The 22,588-nt window shown below is 35.6% G+C and overlaps 2 protein-coding genes across 2 annotated transcripts in view; one reads left to right on the top strand and one right to left on the bottom strand.

The window, feature by feature from the left end:
- Nucleotides 1-11,403, top strand: part of Cep290 (centrosomal protein 290kDa) — a 77,668-nt gene extending 66,265 nt beyond the window's left edge. Inside the window, exons 48-54 of the mRNA XM_013018821.1 lie at nt 1,426-1,548; nt 2,800-2,972; nt 3,740-3,881; nt 5,024-5,097; nt 6,289-6,383; nt 9,998-10,077; nt 10,826-11,403. Of these exons, the coding sequence (XP_012874275.1) occupies nt 1,426-1,548; nt 2,800-2,972; nt 3,740-3,881; nt 5,024-5,097; nt 6,289-6,383; nt 9,998-10,077; nt 10,826-11,053 (915 nt within the window). The 3' untranslated portion in view covers nt 11,054-11,403. The remainder of the gene's footprint in view (nt 1-1,425; nt 1,549-2,799; nt 2,973-3,739; nt 3,882-5,023; nt 5,098-6,288; nt 6,384-9,997; nt 10,078-10,825) is intronic.
- A 96-nt stretch (nt 11,404-11,499) lies between these two features.
- LOC105989360 (chromosome unknown open reading frame, human C12orf29) lies at nt 11,500-22,274 on the bottom strand. The gene is made up of 7 exons (XM_013021351.1): nt 22,094-22,274; nt 18,366-18,483; nt 15,188-15,283; nt 14,196-14,312; nt 13,101-13,298; nt 12,659-12,828; nt 11,500-11,784 (listed from the first exon to the last, which is right to left on the bottom strand). Exons 1-7 carry the CDS (start codon nt 22,184-22,186, stop codon nt 11,596-11,598), a joined length of 981 nt encoding a protein of 326 aa, XP_012876805.1. The 5' UTR covers nt 22,187-22,274; the 3' UTR covers nt 11,500-11,595.
- Nucleotides 22,275-22,588: the final 314 nt, after the last annotated feature.

The following is a 22,588-nucleotide window of genomic DNA, read 5'->3' as shown; positions in this document are numbered from 1 at the left end:
CTGGTAGCTTTAGTGTGGTCTTGTTTGTAAACATTTGGGTAAATGCCCAAAAGTGGGATTGCTGGGTCATAGGGGAGTTCTATGTGAAGTCTTTTCAGGAACCTCCATACTGCTTTCCAAAGTGGTTGAACAAGTTTACATTCCCACCAACAATGAAGTAAGGTTCCTTTCTGTCTCAGTGCTTTGTTTTTGTAATACAGATGCTTGCTCTTTAAGCCCCAGCCCCCAAAGCCTCTTTTGCTTCGTCTTTTGTACAAGGTCTTGAACTTTTGCCTAGGCCTCTCTTAAAATACAATTTTCCTCTCAGTATCTCCCGTATAGCTTTGTTTACAGGCAAGTGATATTACTATCTTTGCCTGTGCTGCCCTCAGTGAACCTTCTAGGTAGCTAAGATTACAGGTGTATACCACTATGCCTGGCCTTAATTTTTATTTATTTTAAAGAAAAAATTTAAATATACTCGTATAAAATAGTTTTAATAGATGCAAGACATATGTTAGATCACAGGAAGAAACATATTGCAGAGCAAAGAGTGGCTCCACTTGATCTTTATTTAAATCCTAGCTACTCAGGAAGCTGAGATCTGAAGATCACAGTTCAAAGCTGCCTAGGCATGAAAGTCTGTAACATTCTTTTCTCCAGTTAACCACCAATAAAATGGAAGTGTAAGTGGCTCAAGTGGTAGAGATCTAATCTTGAGCACAAAAGTTTAGTATTGGTGCCCAGGCCCTGAATTCAAGCCTAATTACCAAAAAAAGAAGAAAAAAAAGATATTGATTCTTATTTCATGATGTAGATATCATGTACTTACTTTTCATTTTTAGTTTTTGGCCACACTGAGGTTTGAACTCAGGACCTTATATTTGCTAGAGACATTCTACCACTGCATCATGCCTCCAGCACTTTTCTACTTTATTTTTCAGATAGGATGTGCACTATTTTCCCAGGGCCAACCTCAGAGATCTTCCTAGTAGGGATAGCAGGCACATTCCACCATACTTATAGACTGAGGTGGAGTTGCACAAAGCTTTTTCCCCTCAAGATGTCCTCCATTCGTAATCCTCCTAATCTCTACCTCCCACGTAGTTGAGATTGGAAGTGGGAGTTTCATGCCTAGTCTTATACATATTTTTAAACATACACATGCCCAAGACCCCATCTTTGAGATTGATTTTGGTCCTAAGATAGGTTTTGTAATGTGGGGGCTTTTGTGCAGTTTTTAATTCTTTAGCTTATTCTGACAGAGTCAAGTTCAAGAAGTTCTGTTCTAGATAACAAGTACTCCAGTAAAGACTTTAATCTATTGAATATGGTCTCTAAAACTATCTGAAAGTTTTATGATTTTAGGAGTTTTGAAGATCCTGTTCTATTTGATTTCATGGCTTGATAATAAACATGATTTGATAAGTATTTTTAAATCACTAGGCTGAATTAGAAAAACTTAAAGCTCATCTTGGACGTCAGTTGAGTATAAACTATGAATACAAGAACAAAGGCACAGAGAAAATTGTTGCTGAAAATGAAAGGCTTTGTAAAGAACTTAAAAAGGTATGACCTTTATGACTAATGATTTTTATTTTTATTAAGTAGTAGTAGATATTAGAAAAACTGCTTAGAATATCTATTCAAAATAGATAGGAAGAGACTTAGGAATTTGTTTCTAATGCTTGCCATCATTTATTCTTTCCTCATGAGGGACCTTGGTAAGTTAAAAAAAAAAAAGAATTGATGAATTTAGAGTGAGCATAATGTAGAATCTCCTTACTCTGCATTCACTTCTTAGTTCTGTTATTGATTAGTCATAGGAATTAGGGCAAGCTGCTTAATCTCTTTCTTTTCCGTAGTTCCTTTATGTATAAAATTGGGAATAAAAAATATTCCTTTCTCGTAGCTGAATATGTTCTATACCTCTAAGCCTAGAACTCCCTTAGGTGGTAAAGAATCTTGAACTTAAGATCCAGCCTTGATATGTACTGATTTCAAGGCCAGCATGGGATGCTTTGTGGGACCCTGTATCCAAAACATTAAAAAAAAAATCTGTGTGTGAGAGTCTGTATATTTACATATATATATATATATACATATGTATGTCTATTTATAAATACATTATATATACAGATAAATAGATATCTAGATATCTACTTACCTCAGCTGATTCTATGAGGCTTAATTTAAGTAAATTAATATTCTGTCACATAACTTAGAATAGTAATGGACAAATAATTGCTTTTGTTAAACAGTAAAATTTCTTTCAACTTAAATGGCAAAACATATTACTTGCTCCATATAGCTATTACTATTTATATTATCTAGTGAATGAATTTAAATTAATATTTTAAACTAAAATTTCAAGGGTATCTAAATATATTATGAGTGTAGAATAATTTTTGTGTCTTGAATGTGGATATTTAATAGTGGAAATAAGCTATATTTCTTACATAGGGTTTATTTGTAGCTTTTGATTTGTGGTGTTAGGAATTCAAAACAGAATCTTTTAAGCTGTAAAGAAATAAACTTTCCCATTATTCTGAAAATATTACAGAGAAACAAATTTTAAGTAACCACTATATTGAAATACTTGTAAATGCATTTTTTACTTCCTTTGCATTATCTTTTGTCCTAGCTATTTGCTGTTTTAGAGAAGAGAAAATACTGAATTTTTATTGTAGCTTTTTAATCAGCATGTAAAACTCAGATTAATTTTTGTTTTCTGCCTTGTAGTGATAATTTTAAATACATTGTAACTATGAAAACAGTATTATGCTTTCTCATAATATGCTAATTAACTTGTACTGATAGGAAACTGAAGCTTCAGAGAAACTGCGGATAGAAAAGAATAATTTAGAGATACTAAATGAGAAGATGGCAGTTCAGCTAGAAGAGACTGGAAAGAGATTACAAATTGCAGAAAGTAGAGCTCCACAGCTAGAAGGTGCTGACAGCAAGAGCTGGAAGTCAATTGTTGTTACAAGGTAGGAACAAATAGTTTAAAATTGTACATAGAGTTTAATCAGTTCTGATTATGGGCATTGTTGGCTTTAAAGTTGATTCTGTCCTATATAACCTACTTTTTCCCAGATAGAGCTTGTTTGCTTATTTTAATATAATACTTTCATTCTTTCCAGCATTGCCCAAACTATTTTTAAATGTGTAGCTAGTTTTGGTGGCAGGCCACAGAATGGAGCAGAGCTAGGGGTAGGCTAAGGCCTTTGGAACTAGGTATGCAACACAAAGCAACCACTTAGACCTGCCTGAACTTAATGCGGCTGTCTCCTCCATATCCCCTCTGCATGCTGTTTTTCCCTACTTGCAACCTCAGCTTCTTGAGTGTGTTCATTTTTTACTCCAAGTATAAGCCAGAAACTATTGGAGATAGAGAAGTGTAGATTTAGGGAAATCTGGAAATCAAAAATCAAAAAAGTCTTACCTCTGTCAAGAAGTTTCTGCTCAACAGGTGTGATGATACATTTATCAAATTCAGGTGCCATTCTTGTTTATGATGTTGGGGAACACCTAGATCTTCTTTTTTTTTTTTTAAAAAACACCTAGATCTTCTATCTTAATTAGTGCATTTGTGATTTGGGGATAATTGTACTTTACTATTATCTTTTAATACTAAATATACAGCTAAATGGTTGACTAAGAAACAGGATTCTTGCCTCTTTTAGCATAATAATTTGAGCTTTTAAATCAGAGAAATTCTATGTCATGTCTGTAAGATATTTCTTTATTTTTTTAGAATGTATGAAACAAAGTTGAAAGAATTGGAAACTGATATTGCCAAAAAAAATCAAAGCATTACTGACCTTAAGCAGCTTATAAAAGAAGCTACAGAGAGAGAGCAAAAAGTAAAGAAATACACAGAAGACCTTGAACAACAGGTATGTTAATATAAATTTTCTTTATAATGTATCATCAGATATGCTTTGCCTTGTCTAAGAAATGAAGTAACTATTTTCACTACTTGAATGTCCACCTAATCTGATGGTTTATACTCTAATCATCCCTTTTTTTAAGCCAAGAACTGTAGATCATCATTGACTTCATTCTGTCATTCCTTACGTTTTTTATTATTGTTGCCTCAGCTGTATTTTCAAATGTATTCCACATCTACTTCTCAGCAACTCCGTCACTAGCATCCATATATGAGCCACTACCTCAGATCTGCACAAATGCAGTAATGCCCTAACTTGTGTCTCATGCCCCACTCCTGCATCACTTCTTCAAACACTAGTCTGTTCTCTACATGGTTGTCATGTAATACTTGTAAAGCATAACAAAAATTACAGCAGTCCTATTCTCAGAATCGTCAAATGGTTCTCTATCACCCTAGAATAGAACTTCATAATACAGTTTTGGCCAAGCCTGTAAGTATGGGCAGGCATGTTCTTACAGATAATTTTCTTGCCAAGTCTCATCTATTACCACCTTTTCCATTATTTAGTGTTTAAGTTAAATTAGCTTTCCAGTCCATTGAATAAACCACTCATTTAAGCCTCAAAGCTGTGTACTTGCTTCCTGAGTTTGGAATACTACTCATCCAATATTCTCCTGCACTTAATGTCTTGCTTAAATGGAGGCTTCTCAGGGAGACCTTCCCTAAGCTCTACTCCACACAACCTTCCATCACACTCGACCTTCTACACATTGGCATTGCTGTCACATCACATTTTATTACATGCTAAAGTTGCCTGTCTTCTCTCACTAAAAATGTACAAAGGAATTCTGATGAGTTTGTTCACTGCTCTGTCCTCTGTAGGACAATCCCTGTCTTGAAGTAGTTAAGTACTTGATGATTGTTGAATGAATGGCAAATAAAACACAAATGTGATTATTTCATGCTTATGAATACACAAATTTTAGTAATATTTAATATAATGAATAATTATTGAGTATTAAGAATTAATATGATTATTTAATATGATTGTTTAAAATATTGTCCTTGTTAAATGTATTGTTATTATTTAAAATTGTTTAAATTATTTTCATGCTAATCTTTAAAGTGTTTTTATTGTGCCCAAAGATTGAGATTCTCAAGCATGTTCCTGAAGGTGCTGAGACAGAACAAAGTCTTAAACAGCAGCTACAAATTCTTAGGTATGATACATGTTCATGTGACTACTTTGCCTTTTTCTGTCCTCTTTATCATTTTTCATTGCTATAGCTGAGACTAGCATTTTTTAGTCGGTTAGTTTTGTATTTCATCCTTATAATGTCATTCACATTCTCTAGCTACTGTAAAAGGGTAAGAACAATGCAATACAAGTTTCCAATTTGTAATTTAGTTTAAATTTTGCTAACATGGAAAGAAATAAGCAGTGGCTTCCCAGAGGAAAATACTTATGAAAGCGCAAAGAAGTAATTCTTTACCTCCGGGAAATGCTGTTTACTTTTTTGGGAAGTCTTTTTTTTTTTTTTTATTGTGAAAATACCGTACGGAGGGGTTACAATTACATGAGCAAGGTAATGAGTACATTTCTTATCAAGCATTGTTGCCTCCTCTTTTGTTTCCCCTTCCCATCCATTCCCATCCCTCACCCCAACCTGCGCCAAAGTTGTAAAGTTCATTTTTTGACCTAACGTCTTGTACATCTCATTGTTGCAATGGGTCCACCTGTATCCCTAGTTAAACAATTTGTTTTTTCCCTTCTCCTCCCCAAATTATACGAACATCAAATACAGTGAAAATGGGTTTTACCGTGGGGGAGGGACATACAAAGCAACAAAGAAATCATCTTATAAATATGTTAGAAACAGTAGCAAGGCTGGGAAGGTGGCTCAGTGGTAGAGTGCTTGCCTTGCATGCATGAGGCCCTGGGTTCGATTCCTCAGCGCCACATAAGCAGAACAACAACAACAAAAAGAAACAATAGCAAGAAAGAAAAACCATTTGAGTTCTTATCTTAGGGTTCATTTCACCTAACATCAACTCATCTGACCGTTTCTGCTTGCCTCAGACATATACTAGTTATTGCAAATAAGGGAAACCATGGGACCTATGTTCAGGAAATTACTCCTAAAAAACACATCGTTATGAAAAACAAGAGGTTGGATTCTATGCTGTTTGCTAATGGGAGGAATTGAAGCTTAAACATTTTCCTTGTTAAATACTATATGTATTGAATACTGCACATCAGTCACTTATAAGAAATGCCTATGTTCAGAATAAAAGCCTGTAGTTCTTTGTCAAAAAAAAGGAAGATAAAAAAAGGAATGCTCATGTGTTTTATAAAGCAATATCTGTTTTACTTGTGTTTCTGTTTTTAACAAGCCACCATTGTATTCTAGATTAGCAAATAGTCAACTGGATAAAGAAAAAGCAGAATTAATTCATCAGATAGAAGTTAACAAAGACCAGAGTGGAGCTGCAAGCACCATACCTGGTAAAATATTTTATAAGACTTATTAACTACCCTAAGTTTATTAATTAGGGATTGCTCTTTCTGTTGTTTAAATTTCTGATTCTTATAAAATCAAATCACTTATATGAAGTTTTAGAGCTGTCATCTCTCCATACTTTACATCTCTAATTAGTTGTTTATACTAAGTAGCAAGTACATGTATTTTTCTCCTTGTGTCCCATGTACATTTTATAGATTTAATCACAGTGCATACTAAATCTGTTGCTTCTGATGTTTAAATAGGCTATTTTTAATCCCTCTGAACATTTTTTTTCTTAAATGTTTATCTCTTGCTGTTTTGTTATTAATTTTAAAAACTACAGCTCATATTATCTAATTTTTTTCTATGAAAAATCTGTCTATTCCCATTCCTATTTAGACACTAATCATTCTCTTCCAGTATGCATATTTACACACACCTGTATAAATATATATATTTGTAAAGCTGGGCGCTGGTGGCTCACGCCTGTAATCCTAGCTACTCAGGAGGTTGAGATCTGAGGATCGCGGTTCAAAGCCAGCCTGGGCAGGAGAAACCGTGAGACTCCTACCTCCAATAAACCACCAGAAGACTGGAAGTGGCGCTATAGCTCAAGTGGTAGAGTGATCGCCTTGAGCTGAAGAGCTGAGGGACAGCGCCCAGGCCCAGAGTTCAAGCCCCACAACTGACAAAAAAAAAAATATATATATATATATATATATTTGTAATATATACATATGTATAAAGTATATATGTGTGTATGTATATATACCTGTGTCCTTGTTTGCAGGTTTTGTTGCCAAATTCATGAGCCCTAAAAATCAACATTTAAGCTGTTTTTTAAAATATATGCAATGAAAACATTTGAATATAATTCACATGTTTCCACCTGAGGGTCCAACAAGGCAGTGCTTGACAGTTTTGGTTCAGTTTTCATAGACATGATCCACAATGGGCACCACAGCAAAGCAGTCATTAGATCTGGGGCAATTTGGAAAGGGATTGAATTTTGTTAAAGGGACAGCTTCAGTAAAGTCACTTAACATTTTTTTTGGGGGGTCCAGTCATGGGGCCTGAATTCTGGGCCTGGGCGCTGTCCCTCAGCTCTTCAGCTCAAGGCTAGCGCTCTACCACTTGAGCCACAGCGTCACTTCCGGCTTTTTTCTGTTTGCTTATGTGGTGTTGAAGAATCGAACCCAGGGCCTCATGCATGCAAGGCAAATGCTCTACCACGAATCCACCTTTCCAGCCCCAAGTCACTTAACATTTTTGAGCCTTGTTTTTCCATCTTGTAATATAGAGACTACCAAGATGAGCTGATGAGCTGATTTTAAGATTTAAGATAATTTGTGTGAGATGTGTTTATCCATGTATGTTCGAATACTACTTTCCTCTAGGAATAATAGTTTGATAATTTACAAATTGCTTCTGCCAATAGTATAGGCTATAACTAGTGCAAATAAATAGGATATACACAATATATTCATTATATAGGTATATACATAATAAATTATAAAATATAATTTATAGGATAAATTATATAGTATATATATTGTATGCATAAGATTCTATGCACATAAGTATATGGATATTTTCTTGAGGATGTCACAAAACTGGACTCCTACCATACTTCTAGTTTATTGGCTTTAACAATTTATCATGGACAGCTTTTTAAACTATCATAGACATCTTTTGAAGTCTATGAATAAATTTTTCTTTTAATCTATATTTTATTGCATTTATGTAACTGGGCAATTTGCCTTTTGATATTTAGTAAAGATGCAAATTTCTGATATTGTAAATTAACTCTTTAATGAACTTCCTGAACTAATTATGCCATTACTTGATAATTCAGTGGAAGTGCCAGATTCTGCCCTACAGAATTATAGCAATTTATTGCTGAGCAGGCTTTGACTATTTCATATGCTTATTCATTATTTTACCATGTCATTCCAATCTACTTCTAGTATGTTGTGTAGTGTTGACATTTGAACTCAGAACCTTACATTGCTAGAACAGTTGCTTTTCTGCTGAGCACCCTCCAGCCAATTTTTGTACTGGTTAGTTTTGAGGTAGACTTTTGCTTCCCCAATCACATAATTAGACTACAATCTGCCTATTTTAGGTTTCCCATCATATCTGGTGTTATAGGTGCACACCTATGTTGAGGTGGAGTTTTGTAGACTCTTCCTCCCAGGCTGATCTAAAACCAAGATACATTCTCAGACTAATAGAAAGTTTGGATTGCACCCAGCCCTGGGTTGAGAAGGCATCTCAAACTTTTATGCTTAGGCTGGCCTTGAACCATAATCCTCCCATTTTAAGCTTTCCAAGTAACTGGGCAAGCGCTACTGACACCCAGCTATGTTTTGTGGTACTAGAGATGGAACTCAAGGCCTCATATGTGCTAGGCATAGTGTTCTACTATTTAAGCCATGCTCCTGGCTAAATGCCAAGCCCTTTTGCTTGTATTTTTGTTTTGGGGATAGGGGTCTAGATAACTTTGAACTCACTTAAACAGCTGATTCTTCTGCATCTGCCTTTCTAGATAGGCTTGCATGACCATGTATGAGTGTATGAGTCGTTCATATATGCTTTTACTAGACATAATGCTAAATTCTTCATATTGTATTTTATTCCAGTAGTCCTGTAGGATGAGTAATGTTGAATACTAAGCTGTCCCGTTGAATATGTAATAAGTTATCCCCAAGATCATGACAGCTAGGAAGTGGCCAACGGCTGATTAAAACTTAATTGAAACTTGAAGCTCCTTCCTGTTCCCTACTCAATCACTATTCTACACTGCCTCTTTGTAGTTAAGCTGAAATTTATCCAGTAGCAGTCATGTGTACGGGACTAGAAAGTAAATTCCCTAGCTTTTCTAATTTTGTTTCTTATTTTTCTTTTCTGTCTCCAAGTTACATTCAGGGAACCATTCCATGAATGCCTTAATACTTATTTGAGACAGGATAATTTTGCCTATTATTTTTTCAAACTTTAGCATTCAAAACAATTTACCTTCAGGATTATACAGAGTGACCTGACACCTTATACGTAGGGTTGAATGTACAGACATGTGGGGCAAAGATGACATTAAAACACAAGGTTTATTTCATTGCTAGTTCTTGCTATAAAAATGGAAGTATGTTAACTTGTGGGGAGAGTCCAAGAAATGAAAATCTTTTTCTTATACTTGTGGATGTATCAGAGTTGCACCTTATTTGTGTGTCACACCACTTGTCCTGGGTGTTGTGCCCATAGAAATTGAAAAATGAATGTGAACTGACCTATTGCTATGTTAAGGAATTTACCTACTCTGCCTTTCTTTTGCTGTACATTTATGTTTGACAGACTTTACTGGCTGAAGCATTTTTCTGTAAAAAGAATTTGTATTATGTAAAAAATTAGCCTTATTCTATATGTTAGTACATATGGGATAACTTTTCTGTTGTTGCTTGCCATGGAATTCTATACCTAAAAGAGGTTGTACATAGAATTCACTTTCTGAAACAAATGCTAACACTAAGCTAATATGTTTATGCTTCAAAATAGAAACCCTTCTCTTAAAGTTATTCAGGGTGAAAAAATCTGTTTAATTTTTATAATGTTTTGGCAGGTGCTGATCAACTAAAAGAAGAGATAAAAGATCTAGAAACACAGCTAAAAGTGTCAGATCTGGAAAAGCAACATTTAAAGGTAATTATTTGCGTGCATTTTGTGAAAACAGCTGTGGAAAACTATTTTTATGATCAACATCTTTGAGTTTAAAGTAAATATTCTAAAAAATTGTAGATTTACACTTTTTAGGTAGGATAATTTTAGCTTAATATTAAGAAGGGTGTTATGTTCGTCTGTGGTAAAAGCTTCTTAAATAAGACCTAAAAAAATTCTGACAAGACAAAATAGGATTCAAGAGTAAATTTATTTCTTAATTAACAAATATAGTTCTTTACAATTTTTTAAAATACTTTTTGAATATAAATTTAGGAACTTGCTGGTAACAGTGTATGTCCAGATGCCTAGCATAGGCAGAAGTCCCATGGTTTTTCTGATAAGTGTGTAAGTAAAAAGTTGGTCACAATTCATTAAGTATTGTTTACAAAGAAAGTATGATGAAGGCTTAACAAAAAAAGTATTGAACAGAATAACTTCAGGGTTATAAATATCCAAGTCTCTTGATTGTCTCTTTCATGGCACCTGGTATGCTTATCATAATCTAGAGTTAATAAATTTTAAAGACTAGAACAGAACTTGCAGAATGAATCATTTGTCAGTTAATAGGCTACTTATACTGTACAATGGGATAATATTAACAAAATCTTAAGAAAATACTTATGCCTATAGTTATATAATTTGGCTTTTATGTTTATAACTATACTCTTTAATTCACATTTAAAGAATGTATTCTGGTATATAATTTTTAAAGATAATCTGTTCCTATTAGGATGAAATAAAAAAGCTCAAAAAAGAATTGGAAAACTTTGATCCTTCATTCTTTGAAGAAATTGAAGATCTGAAATATAATTATAAAGAAGAAGTGAAAAAAAATATTCTCTTAGAAGAAAAGTTAAAAAAACTTTCTGAACAATGTGGAGTTGAATTACCTAGCCCTCTTGATGCTTCTGAACAATCTGAAGGTGAAGAAAGTCCTGACAATTTCCCTATATATTAAGGATCACATATAAATATAGTTTTATTTGTTTTATAAGTTAAATCAGGTTTTGAAGTAGAGAATTTCCTTCTCAATACCTTATACCTTGACTTAAATGGGAGTTTTAGTAATTAGAATTAAAAAATTTGAAGACTTCAGAATAAGTTATAGCCATAAAACAGGCAGTGAACTATCCAAATTTGTCTACATTCATAATGTCTTAGGTTTTAAAAGTATGAGGAGAAAAAAAATGGGAGTTTTATATATTCTTAATTTATGTATGTGTTAAGATTTTCAGATCCTATCTATAATAATAAAATATGGTTGCATTGACATTTATATACATTAAATTATAAGGTTAAGCCTTTGTACAGGTTTACTGATCACTATATTTTTCTGTATAGAGGTTAAAATTAATCTGTGGATTTAAATAAATATTTGAATATGTAACTTCTTTGCATGGTGGAAGACCCTGGTATGTTTTCCAGAGAGATAGGAGCTTCGAAAACGTAGCAGAATATTCAAGATCTCAATACAAAGTTAATTTTAATTGTATTTCCATTTTATATTTCAAGTATTATATCTTTGAGCCTACCAAATTTCTGTTTATCTATTTTTGAAAGTTGATTGAACAGACATTTAGTATCGAAAGCATAGTGATATTTGTTCAGGTTCATGTTGACAGTAACTGGTTTTGAATTCATGTAAGTCTCGGAAATTGGCCAGCATAAACCAAGGTGATGGCGATGGACCTAGAAAGAAAAAAGGTGTTAGCTTTGGCCTTTGTCTATAAATATAATCTTTATTTGCTTAGAAATTATTTATTTGTGGTACCTACTGTAATCTGCCATACACTGAAATGGGTCCATTTTTCTTCTGTCACATTATGGTTTCCTTTTATTGTCTATCTTCCCCATTAGAATGTGAGCTTCATGAAGGCAGACATTGTTTAGGTCACCTTGGATGTCTAGCACCTGGACACATGCCAGGAATATAATCTGGACTCCATAAAAATTTAATAAATAATACGTTGTTGCAAACAGAAAATAATGTGGGTGAAGAGACATTTTTATCAAAGGGACCATATCATGTAGCAACATGGTATCTTTTGCTCTTAGTGTAATGTGTTAAATGTGTTAGAACATACAGGAGACAGGGCACAAATTGTAATTAATTCTTTCTATATGAACTGTCACTTGACACACTCAATATATTCTGTATCAAGTTAGTTTGGGAGATGGTAAGTTAAACCAATCATAGAACTTCTCAGAGAATACAACAACATGGATTTCTAAGGAGGTGATATGTACCATTACTTTTAATTCTGAAATATATAGGATGCAACCAATGTCCACCAAATCATCACTAAATGATACTATTTTAACATAAAACATAATCCTAGAACTTAAGAGACTGAGGTGAGAGAATCTAGAGTTCAAGACCAGTCTGACACCTACTCAGGCTCTATCTCAAAAAAAAAAAGGAGAGGGAGAGGGGAAATGTGGTGGCACATGAAATAAGGGAATTATATTTATTATAAACCAAAATTGCTACAATTTTCATGCCACTCTTTATTATAAAGTACAAATGACAACATACCCAAGCACGAGCAATCTTTTGCATTACCTTAATTAAACAGCCATTACTGCAGTGCCATACAATTCCTTCAATTTTACCCTCTCTGCAACCTTCAAACCAGGACAAGAGGTCGCTGTGATTCAGGGCAGGCATATCTCTTATTTGAAATGCTCCATGTGGTATAAGAAAGTGCAGTGGATGTTTCTTGCTTCCTAACCCTAAATAGTGAAATTTGCAATTAGCTATATTCTCAGAAAGAAAACGTACCTCTCCAAATTTTTTTTTTTTTTAAAAAAGCATCTTTCAGAAATACAGTTAGCAGAAACTTTCATTGTTTTTTTTTTTGGAAGAAAGAATAATCCAAGCACAAGAAGTCCTGTTATCATTCAATGTGGCATCCTAGGAAACTTTCTTTAGGGGGTGTATGTGGTTTTTAAGCTGACCTTCTGAGTCAGTTATTATAACTGAACAAGAAAAAGGTTTCGCTCACCATATGGGTTTCCATTCACATTTGTTCCTACAAGCTCCAGGGTTTGCTCTAAGAGATCTGAGAGTGGCACTGCACTTATTTCCAAAACTTCAGGCTCATCAGGATGATGCCTTAGTACCAGGGCAACTTCAAATTCATAGTTAACTACAGAGGAATGCCAGCAATACTGTTTGCTGTTTTTCTCTACTGGTACCCAACCTATCATAAAAAGAAACAAAAATATTATTACAGAGGCTTTATTTGAATTGAAAACATGGGTAGTTAATTTTAGTTGTAAATCTTCCATGTTTTCTGTATCTCACATAAACTTTTAAAATCAGGAAAGTTAACACTTTTATTACCTTTATTTTCAATCATAAAGGATTCATTTTTTTTAATTGTTTTGGGAATTAACCTGTTAATTATTCCTCTTCAGAGTGCTCATCTTTTACTAGTGAATTTGCCACAATTCAGTCAAAATTGAGCACCATTCTAAGACACAAAATTAGCTTCTGTAAAATCAGGTTTTCTCTCTAGCTTCTCTCCAGTTTCAGAGAAAATGGGCATATTTAGTAAGTGTCCTACAATCTTTTGAGTTGTTGCAATATGTACTAACCTAATAGATTATATGTTTATTAAACGGTATAAGCTATTCTAATGACCTTCATTACTCATCCCTGACTACTACAGTAGCTTCTTTGCTGGTCAGGTAGGCTCCAGAGAAACCCACCTTCTCATCATAGTTCTAATTCTATTAAGTTTTGTTATACTTCTGCTTTATGATCATTATTTAGAAAAAAACAAAAAACAAGCCCCAACAAACTAAAATTCCAGTAGACTGATGGAATGCAAGGGTCTTTATGATCTGAGCCCATTCCATACTTGTGACCTCAACTTTTATTAACTGTTACAAATAACAGCTGGTAAAATGTATCCATCTTAGAGAAGATTCTAAACTAAAGAGGAAATTCAAAATATGAAATGTTTTCATGTAAACATCATGCATATAAATAAAATAAAGAACCACATTAAAATTGAATTCAGTGATTTCTAATTAAGTGGAACTTTTATTTTTTATAATACTAAAATTGCATTTAAGAAGCAATTTCATGTTACCAGGAATGTGTCCATTTTCATCAGGCACCAGATTCCCATTCAGTTGTTCTATTTCCTTTGCTGGGATCCAGCACTCTGGGACAGGTTTGAAATCCTCTTCCACATTCCAAAGAAATTCTAGAAAGAGAATTTTACTTGTGACGACACTTTAAAAAATAGAAAAGCTGAACAGATACAGATACAAAGGTAAAGTAGCCAAATGAAACCTCAGAATCAGGTATGACACAAATATTCTTGTTCCTGACTAGTGTTAAGAGTGTTGACATTTAAAATTTCCAATTAAACACATCATCATTTTTATGCACTACAGTCTAACTGAAGTGGTCAGTATTTCATTATGTTTAAGTTTATCCTGAATATATAATAAACTACAAATATATATGTTTATATATGTCTATGTTTATATAGATATATATTTATAAATATATAGGGAGAGATAATGTGATTATATGTATATATGCTGTGTATAACAGGCATCTTAATGTAGTCATTAAAATTACTAATTCAACTAGGCTATGGTGGCTTTAATACCTACTCAGTAGGTTGAGCTATGAAGATCAGTGTTCAAGACACTCCTGTCAGAAAAATATCTCTAATTCATCAGCAAAAAGGCTAGATTGGAGGTATGGCTGAAGTAGTAGAGCATCAGGCCATGAGTGAAAAAGCAGAGTGAGATTACCAGGCCCTGAGTTCATGTCCCCCAAAATACTAATTTCCTTTGAAATTTAAAAATTCCAATTGTTTCACACTAAGTCTAAATACATTTACTTATGTGTTTTAACAAGATAAATTCATACTTTAACAGTCACAGAAATGTTAGGAAAGTATTTTAAAATACTTTTAAGAATACTCATACATAAAACCATTCAGTTACCATCTTTTTTCTACTACATGGATATTCAAAAGGATAAAATGTATAGAAGTACCAGAGCAATAGGTAAAACACAAATTTCAGCTAGTATTCTGAAAAGTTTAAAGCAATATCCACAAACCTTTTGTGTTCTCTTTGGAATGTTGAAAATTTTTAAATCTTTTTTCAGCTTGTTTGTTGGGTTTTCTGTCTAGTCGAGCCCAAAGGTATGGCTTATCTAAAAAAGTAATAGAAAGAAAGTATAAGATGCAAACAAAATTTATATTGAGAGTTTAAAGCAGAATATTCCAATAAACAGTAGTTATCTCTCTAAGAAAAGAAGCAGTCATAGAAGAGAAAGGGAAATACGCAGTCCAGGATGTGTAGCACCTAGCAGGACCTATTGTTATGAGAAGACTTGCTTTGTTTAGTGATAGGGATGAGACAAAAAGTTAAAACATGATCCTTTCATAAGAACATTCAATGTTCATTTTGCTAAGTATTTCGTCTAAGTATAGGAAGCCTCCAGTAACAAAAATGAGAATGTGAGCCCGGCGCCAGTGGCTCATGCCTGTAATCCTAGCTACTCAGGAGGCTGAGATCTGAGGATCATGGTTCAAAGCCAGCCCAGGCAGGAAAGTCCATAAGACTCTTATCTCCAATAAACCACTTAGGAAACTGGAAGTGGTGCTGTGGCTCAAGTGGTAGAGCACTAGCCTTGAGCTAAGGGCTGAGGGACAGTGCCCAGGCCCAGCATTCAAATCCCCCCCCCCCCCCTGCCCAAAAAAAAAAAAAAGTATTACAATGTTCTAAGAGTTAATTCTGACAAATCTGAAATTAGGCTATTTACATTCCCACTGTTGGTGGGAAGGTAAAATGGTATAACCAGTATGGAAAATTCCTCAAAAATACCTGACCCACTTTCTGGATTGAGACCAGAGAAACTGTAAGGCAGCAGCACTTCAGGAAATACTCAATATACCCCTGTTCATCTGAGCATTGTTCACAATACCCACAAGACAGGAACAATCCAAATGCTTATCTGTGGTGAGTGGATCAACAAATGTGCTAAAGAAATACAGTGTAATAACATTCAGCCTTTAAAAGGAATGAAATTCAGAGACATGCTAACAATGATAATCCTGAGAACATCATGCTAAGAAAAACAGGCTAACTGCCTATAAGTAGTCAAATTACTAGATAGAAAGAAATCTGATTACAGGAGCAGAAAGAGATAGGGTAAGAGGAGTAGATAAGGAAGTTCCCAGAAAATGAAGAGTTATAAGCTGGTACCAATGGCTCACCCCTATACTCCAAGCTGCTTAAGAAGCTGAGATCTGAAGTTTGGGGTTTGAATACAGCATGGTCAGGAACAACTGTGAGATTCTTTATATTTCCAATTATCTACCACCAAGCTAGAGGTGGAGCCAAGGCTCAAATGGGAAGAACATCAGTCTTGAGCAAAAAAGTGAATTGAAAATTCACCAGGCACTGGTAGCTCACGCCTAATCCTAGCTACTCGGAAGGCTGAGATCTGAGGATTGGTTCAAAGCCAGCCCAGGCAGGAAAGTCCATCAGACTCTTATCTCCAATAAACCACTCAGAAAACCAGAAGTGGCACTATGACTCAAGTAGTAGAGCGCTAGCCTTGAGCTGACGAGCTGAGGTACAGCGCCCAGGCCCAGAGTTCAAGCCCCACGACCAACCCCCAAAAAAGAAAAAACTCAGAGGTGCTGGACAGTAGTGGCTCATACCTGTAATCCTAGCTATTCAGGAGATTGAGAACTGAGGGTCGTGGTTCAAAGCCAGCTCAGGCAGGAAAGTCTGTGAGACTCATCTCCAGTTAACCACCAGAAGAACTACAAGTAGGTCTGTGGCTCAAAGTGGTAGAGTGCTAGCCTTGAGCAAAACAGCTCAGGGACAGAGCCCAGTCCAAGTTCAAGCCCAAGTACCAACACCAAATGATAGTTCTGGAGTTCTGGAGACTGATGATGATAAATCGTATCCCAACACCACTGAGTTGTACATGGTCTTATGACAAAGATGTAGCTGAGGGCTAGTGGTCATGCCTATAATCCTAGCCACTTGAAAGGCTAAGATCGGGAGCAATGAAGTTTGAGGCCAGTCTGGCATACAGACAAAACCCCTTCCTCCTTAACAGTAGCTTGGGACAGTGGCTCAGGCCTTTCATCAGAACTACATGGGGGGGGGGCAGGGGGGGAGCTGAGATTCAGGACAATTTCAGTTCCAGACTTCTATGCAGAAAAGTTCATGAAATTCCATCTTAAAGAAGCTGGACATAGCGGTATACTGCCATTTTCCTGGCTATGACTAGAAATCTAAAATAGGAAGATCACAGTTCAGACACATGCCTGAATACCTCTGAGCCAAATTCAAACCTGAGTTTGTAAGCTCAGGATCACCAAAAGCCAAACTGGTTAAGATGGTAAAGTTTACTATGTATATTCTACTACAGTTTTTAAAAAAGCATTTGAGAAGACATTTTTCTGATACAAAGACCATGTCCAGATGCTTATGGTAATGTCATTATCCAGATAATGTCATTTTCCTTTCTTTTCAATGCATTTTCTTCTTAATACAAATAATTACTGTTTGACCTATCTTTTTTAAATTTTTTTTGTCAGTTATGGGTCTTGAACTCTATCTAGGCTCTGTCCCTTAGCTCTTCAGCTCAAGGTAAGCACTCAACCACTTGAGCCACAGCGCCACTTTGATTTTATGGTGGCTTATTAGAAAAACAAAAATCTCAAGGACTTTCCTGCCAGGGTTGGCTTTGAACCACGATTCTCAGATCTCAGCCTCTTGAGTAGCTAGGATTACAGGCGTGAGCCACCGGTGTCCAGCTTGACCTATCTCTTTTAAAGCACATTAAAATGAAATTAGAAACATGGCCAACAGAAATAGGAACAGGACTTGGATTATGCAATAAAAACAAGCTATAGAGTCAGGCAAAGATAGATTCCATTAATAATACAGCCATAAACTATATGATCTTGGACAAAGTACTTAATTTAGCTGAGACTCAATTTCCTTATCTGTGACATGGAAAAGCTTCTTATGCAATTAGAGAAAAAAATTCAAGAAGGATTTATAATACTTCCTGCCATTAATAGACAAAGTAAACTTTACCTTTCCTTCCCCAAGAGAAAAACACAATGATATAGTAAATATAATTGTGACCTTTCTGTTTTACTCCTGAGGTATCCAAAGTTTTATGAAGAATTCAGATGTATATAGCTTGTAAAATGACTAAGAAAAGTAAGTAGTATTTATAAGCAAACATTGTAGTTTTGTTTTACCTTTGTAGGTAGTAACATAACAACATGTTCCATCCACTTTTTCTGTTGGAATTGCACTGTGTATATCTGCATCTACTGCTTTGTTGCTTAGAGTTTCAGTTGCCAAAACTTTAAATGGCTTAAAAAAGAAAGAGAAACTGGTTTAGGATAGACAGTCTCTGTCTTTGCACACATATTCATACCTTGTTCAGAATTTCAGTACGTCTAAGAGATCACCTGCTGTACATCTTCTAAGACAATTCAAAAATACTATTTTCTGTGTGCCTTCTCCTCTTTCTATATTATCACCATAAGCCAGATTTTCCACACAGATTATTTACAAATTTCTTCATCTACCATGATTACCTAACACCAGGAACCAGTGCAATGCTGCATTCCTAGCACAGGTGTTTGCTGCACAAAATCATAAAACTTTAAACAGATGAAGCACTGCCCTCAACAGCCATTAGTATAGAAGAGAGCAACAAGGTACCCACTTTTGATGAGATTGCACTTTAGAGGTATATAGCAGAAGTAAAAGGCATAATACAACATTAAGTGTGACAAGCCTACAGGGAAAACTGTGGGAAAAGAAAGACAGGGATGACCTGCTGTTTTACATATGGTGGACAGAAAGTCCCCTGAGAGGCAACATTTGAGCAGCTTTGAAGTGAGGGAATATACAATGTATAAAAACTTGAGAGAAAAGGCCTGAAAGTCAGGAGGTTTAGCTCCTGTTTGAAGAATGCAAGGCAGCCATTGTGTTTGGAACTGAACGAGGGTAAAACCAAATCTCTAAATTATCCCATGGGTGGCTTTTGTGGCTTAACGAAATTATGCTTCAATCACAATTTTAGCATTTCAAGAATAAATCCAGTAAATAATGCACAAAGGCCTCGTCTCTTTTGTAAATACCAGTATTTTTGTTATTTACAAAACTTGTTTTTCAAATAAGGTTTAGTTCAGGTGTTATCTTCCTTCCTCAGGGCACATTTTCAGGGAACAAAGATGATAGATTGAAGATGGCTCATTTTTTAACCTTTGTTCCTTGCAAAGCTAAAATCTACATGCTAACTAGGTAAGTTAAAACATGCAAAAGTATAAGCAAGAACTCATCCATAATCTCATCATTGAGAAACTAATCACAAATAATCTTTTGGAATAAGTCTTTTTTCAGTGCCTTTTTCTCAATATAGCTACTATCAATTTCTATTCTGAACATCTCTAAAGAAGCAAAAATTTAAAAAAAAACAAACTTTCTGGATTACTTGTACCATCTGCTTTGCCTCTCAACTGCCTGATAAACATAAAATGATGCTGTTTACCTACTAGTTCATATCTGACTTACTTTGATTGCTTTTGCATCTATACCTAAATACTTAAGATCACAGACTTTAAAATCACCTTAACTCCCCAAGTAATTTTGTCCTTGATTCAGTTTTTACTTCTAAATGTTTAGGTTCATTAGAAAGTTAAAAAAAAAAACAATTTTTGGAAGACATACCACCTGTATAAAGGGAAAATTAAACTGATGCTTTTTATCATTAACAGTGAATTCTTGAATAGAGATTACAGTACTGCAAACCTAAATTTTTGAGCTGTATCAACTGCATTGGTTCACATGTATTTATTTACTTTCAAAACATCCAAGACAATTTAAGAATGCCTCTCTAAAACAAATTTACATGAAGCTTCCTTTTGACAAGTTTTCTTCATAGTTACAAGATATTCCCACATAGTCTACTGAGCATGAGTCTTTTACTTTGATTTTGTATTCAAAACTTTTAACTATAATATCGATCCAGAAGTCAAGAAATTTTGAGCATCTAGATTGTGAAATGCATTCTCTCAGCTAATACAGGTAGAGTATAAAAAAGCAAGATTCACTGGAAGTATATCGGGTGATCCCTCAAATGAGAACTTCCAGAAGTCTATTACTCCCCAAGAGGGTCCAAAGTGGTCCACTAGGCCTTTTTACTCTACCCTTTGATACCATTTCAGTTCTATTCTTTGCACAAGTACTCAACATCTGAATCTGACTTTGTTTTACTCATGAAAGAAAAAATTCTAATATCCTTGCCAATTTCTTTTTTGGGAATTCTCATTTCTGGGAAAATGCTTCTTTGTTAGTCTGAAGTAACAGTGAACTTACAAAGCACATTATACATACTGGTTAATATAGAGTATAAGATGAATAAAGTGGAAGCACTATTTCAAACAGAACCAGATACAGAAGGAAACTTGCCCCAGTATAGTACTCACTACTTTTAATATATAACTGAATGGGGATTTGTTGTTCACCTACAACAGTGGCATTAGGGATATTCTCTGATGACAAAATTGAGGTCTGGGCAAATGGCAACTTTATGTATATTTGAATTAAGAAAAGCTCCTATAAAAGAGATTACTATGGGCATAAAATTCTTAATGAATATAAATGTTCCTTCCTTATGTACCACTCTTTTCTATTAATATAACCAAAGGATGGCACAAGATTGAGTGGTACAAGAAGTTCTGTACCTGTCATCGAAGACCTAGACTACTACTGGAAAAGCAAAACATGTATGTATGAAAAATAACAGGTAGTCAATATCAAAATCCTAAAATTTTTGGATAGGGGAAGCCACTAGTCTAACTGGGGAAACCACTGGCTATGTTAATTTCAGGCTTTTATGGAGGTCTGACTTGAAAAACAAAACACAACTTGATCAAAAATACAGACAAGCATTGAACTTGGTATTTATAGGATAAAATAAACTTTAAAAACAAAGGACTTTACTTTGAAGTTAGAGAGTAGACTCAGCCTAATAAAGGGAGGCCTTAATAACAATCTGAACACCATGCTATTATAATAATGTAAAAGTATTCCTAATTTAGGAGAGGTAAGAGTTTATTCTTCCTAGGTAGGAATACTTTTACATGGGAATATCTACCCTCAATATTATAAGAAACCATTATCGAGCTGACAATGTTTTGTATAGGTTAGGTTTATTCTGGCTTTTTTTAAAAAGGGGACAAGCCAGACATTGGGTATTATCTACAGGGTCTTCAGTAGAACAAGTAATGCCAATTAAGCAGTGCAGTAAGCAGACATGAAATATGAAGAGCTTCTAACGAAGATGATAGCCGTAGAAGGGAAAGATGAGATGTTCAAAGTGAAAACATCAAAGTTAAATGGAAAGCTGGCATGAAATGACTCCAGGGTTCATTCTTTGATGGAGGTTCTAGAAGCTGGGGAATAAAAAAAAAAAAAAGCAAACAAAAACACAGAGCACTTTCTGCCTTGCAGGCCAGGAAGGCCAGTGGTAAAAGTGAAGCTGGTGAAATTGATTACAAATGCACGTGGTTGTGGTTATCATCTGAGTTGGATCCACCCAACTGACAGCTGGACGTTGCGCTGGCGGAGGGCTATTTGTTAAAGAATCACCCCGATATACACAGGTTACATACTCAACCACGAGCATTGCCAAAGGGTCCAGTCTGACTATTTAAGAGCTGACCGTCCCCCGCCCCGACACCCACCCAGGAGGTGCAATTCACCACGGAAAAAAGACGTTACTTGGGGGATAGGGTGCACATCTGCGGGGTAAAATAAGGTCGCTGGCTCCCACCCCCACCCCAAATGCTCACAAGGCTCCTTCTTTACATCTCAGCAACAAGGAGCAGCTCCGGACGCAGGCGCCCCACACCCCAACCCAGTCCGGCCCTCTGGGGCTCAAAGGCGCCCGCATCGCCCCGGGACTCGGTACCTGGTGTTCCCTTTTGGCCGAGGGTTCGTCTATCACCTCCGTCACAAACACACAGGGCATTTTCCGCTGCACGGAGCCCAAGCGTCGCATCATGGACCCAACAGGCAATACCGACAGAGGCAGCGCCCGGGACGAACGAGGAGCAATCCTGGCCTGGAAGAAAAGTCCTGAACAAGCGTGCTAAAAGCAGGCTCTTCACCAGAGGTCCCAGGCGCCGTAACTGACTTCCTCAAGGGCCAACCACGAGCAAGGGGCGGTGACAGTGTCCCGGAAATGGCCGCCTGGCCGCGGAGCTTTGCGGGAGTTGTAGTTCAGAGCGGAGGCGCCAGGGCCTGATTCCTATGAACTTCCCTCCCCTTCCTCTCCTCTGGGGTTGGATGACAGAAACAGCCAAGATCCGTTTCTGCTTGAATGTATCATCTGTTACCAATAGTAACCGACTGATGACACATCGGTTAACCAGTAGTAACCGATAATACTTTTGAAAATGCCAAG

This window comes from Dipodomys ordii, unplaced genomic scaffold (genome assembly GCF_000151885.1).
Source record: "Dipodomys ordii isolate 6190 unplaced genomic scaffold, Dord_2.0 Scaffold3, whole genome shotgun sequence".
Lineage (NCBI taxonomy): Eukaryota > Metazoa > Chordata > Mammalia > Rodentia > Heteromyidae > Dipodomys > Dipodomys ordii.
This window is presented reverse-complemented; position numbering and strand designations above follow the sequence as displayed.

Bases quoted from the DNA above. Each gene is read 5' to 3' on its own strand.
- LOC105989360 (XM_013021351.1), bottom strand. From the start codon at position 22,186: ATGATGCGACGCTTGGGCTCCGTGCAGCGGAAAATGCCCTGTGTGTTT. The intron at 14,313-15,187 runs GTTTGTGGATAT...TTCTCTTTCTAG, and splicing joins TTCCAAAGAGAACACAAAAG to AATTTCTTTGGAATGTGGAA. The intron at 13,299-14,195 runs GTAACATGAAAT...TTTTTATGATAG, and splicing joins TGAAAATGGACACATTCCTG to GTTGGGTACCAGTAGAGAAA.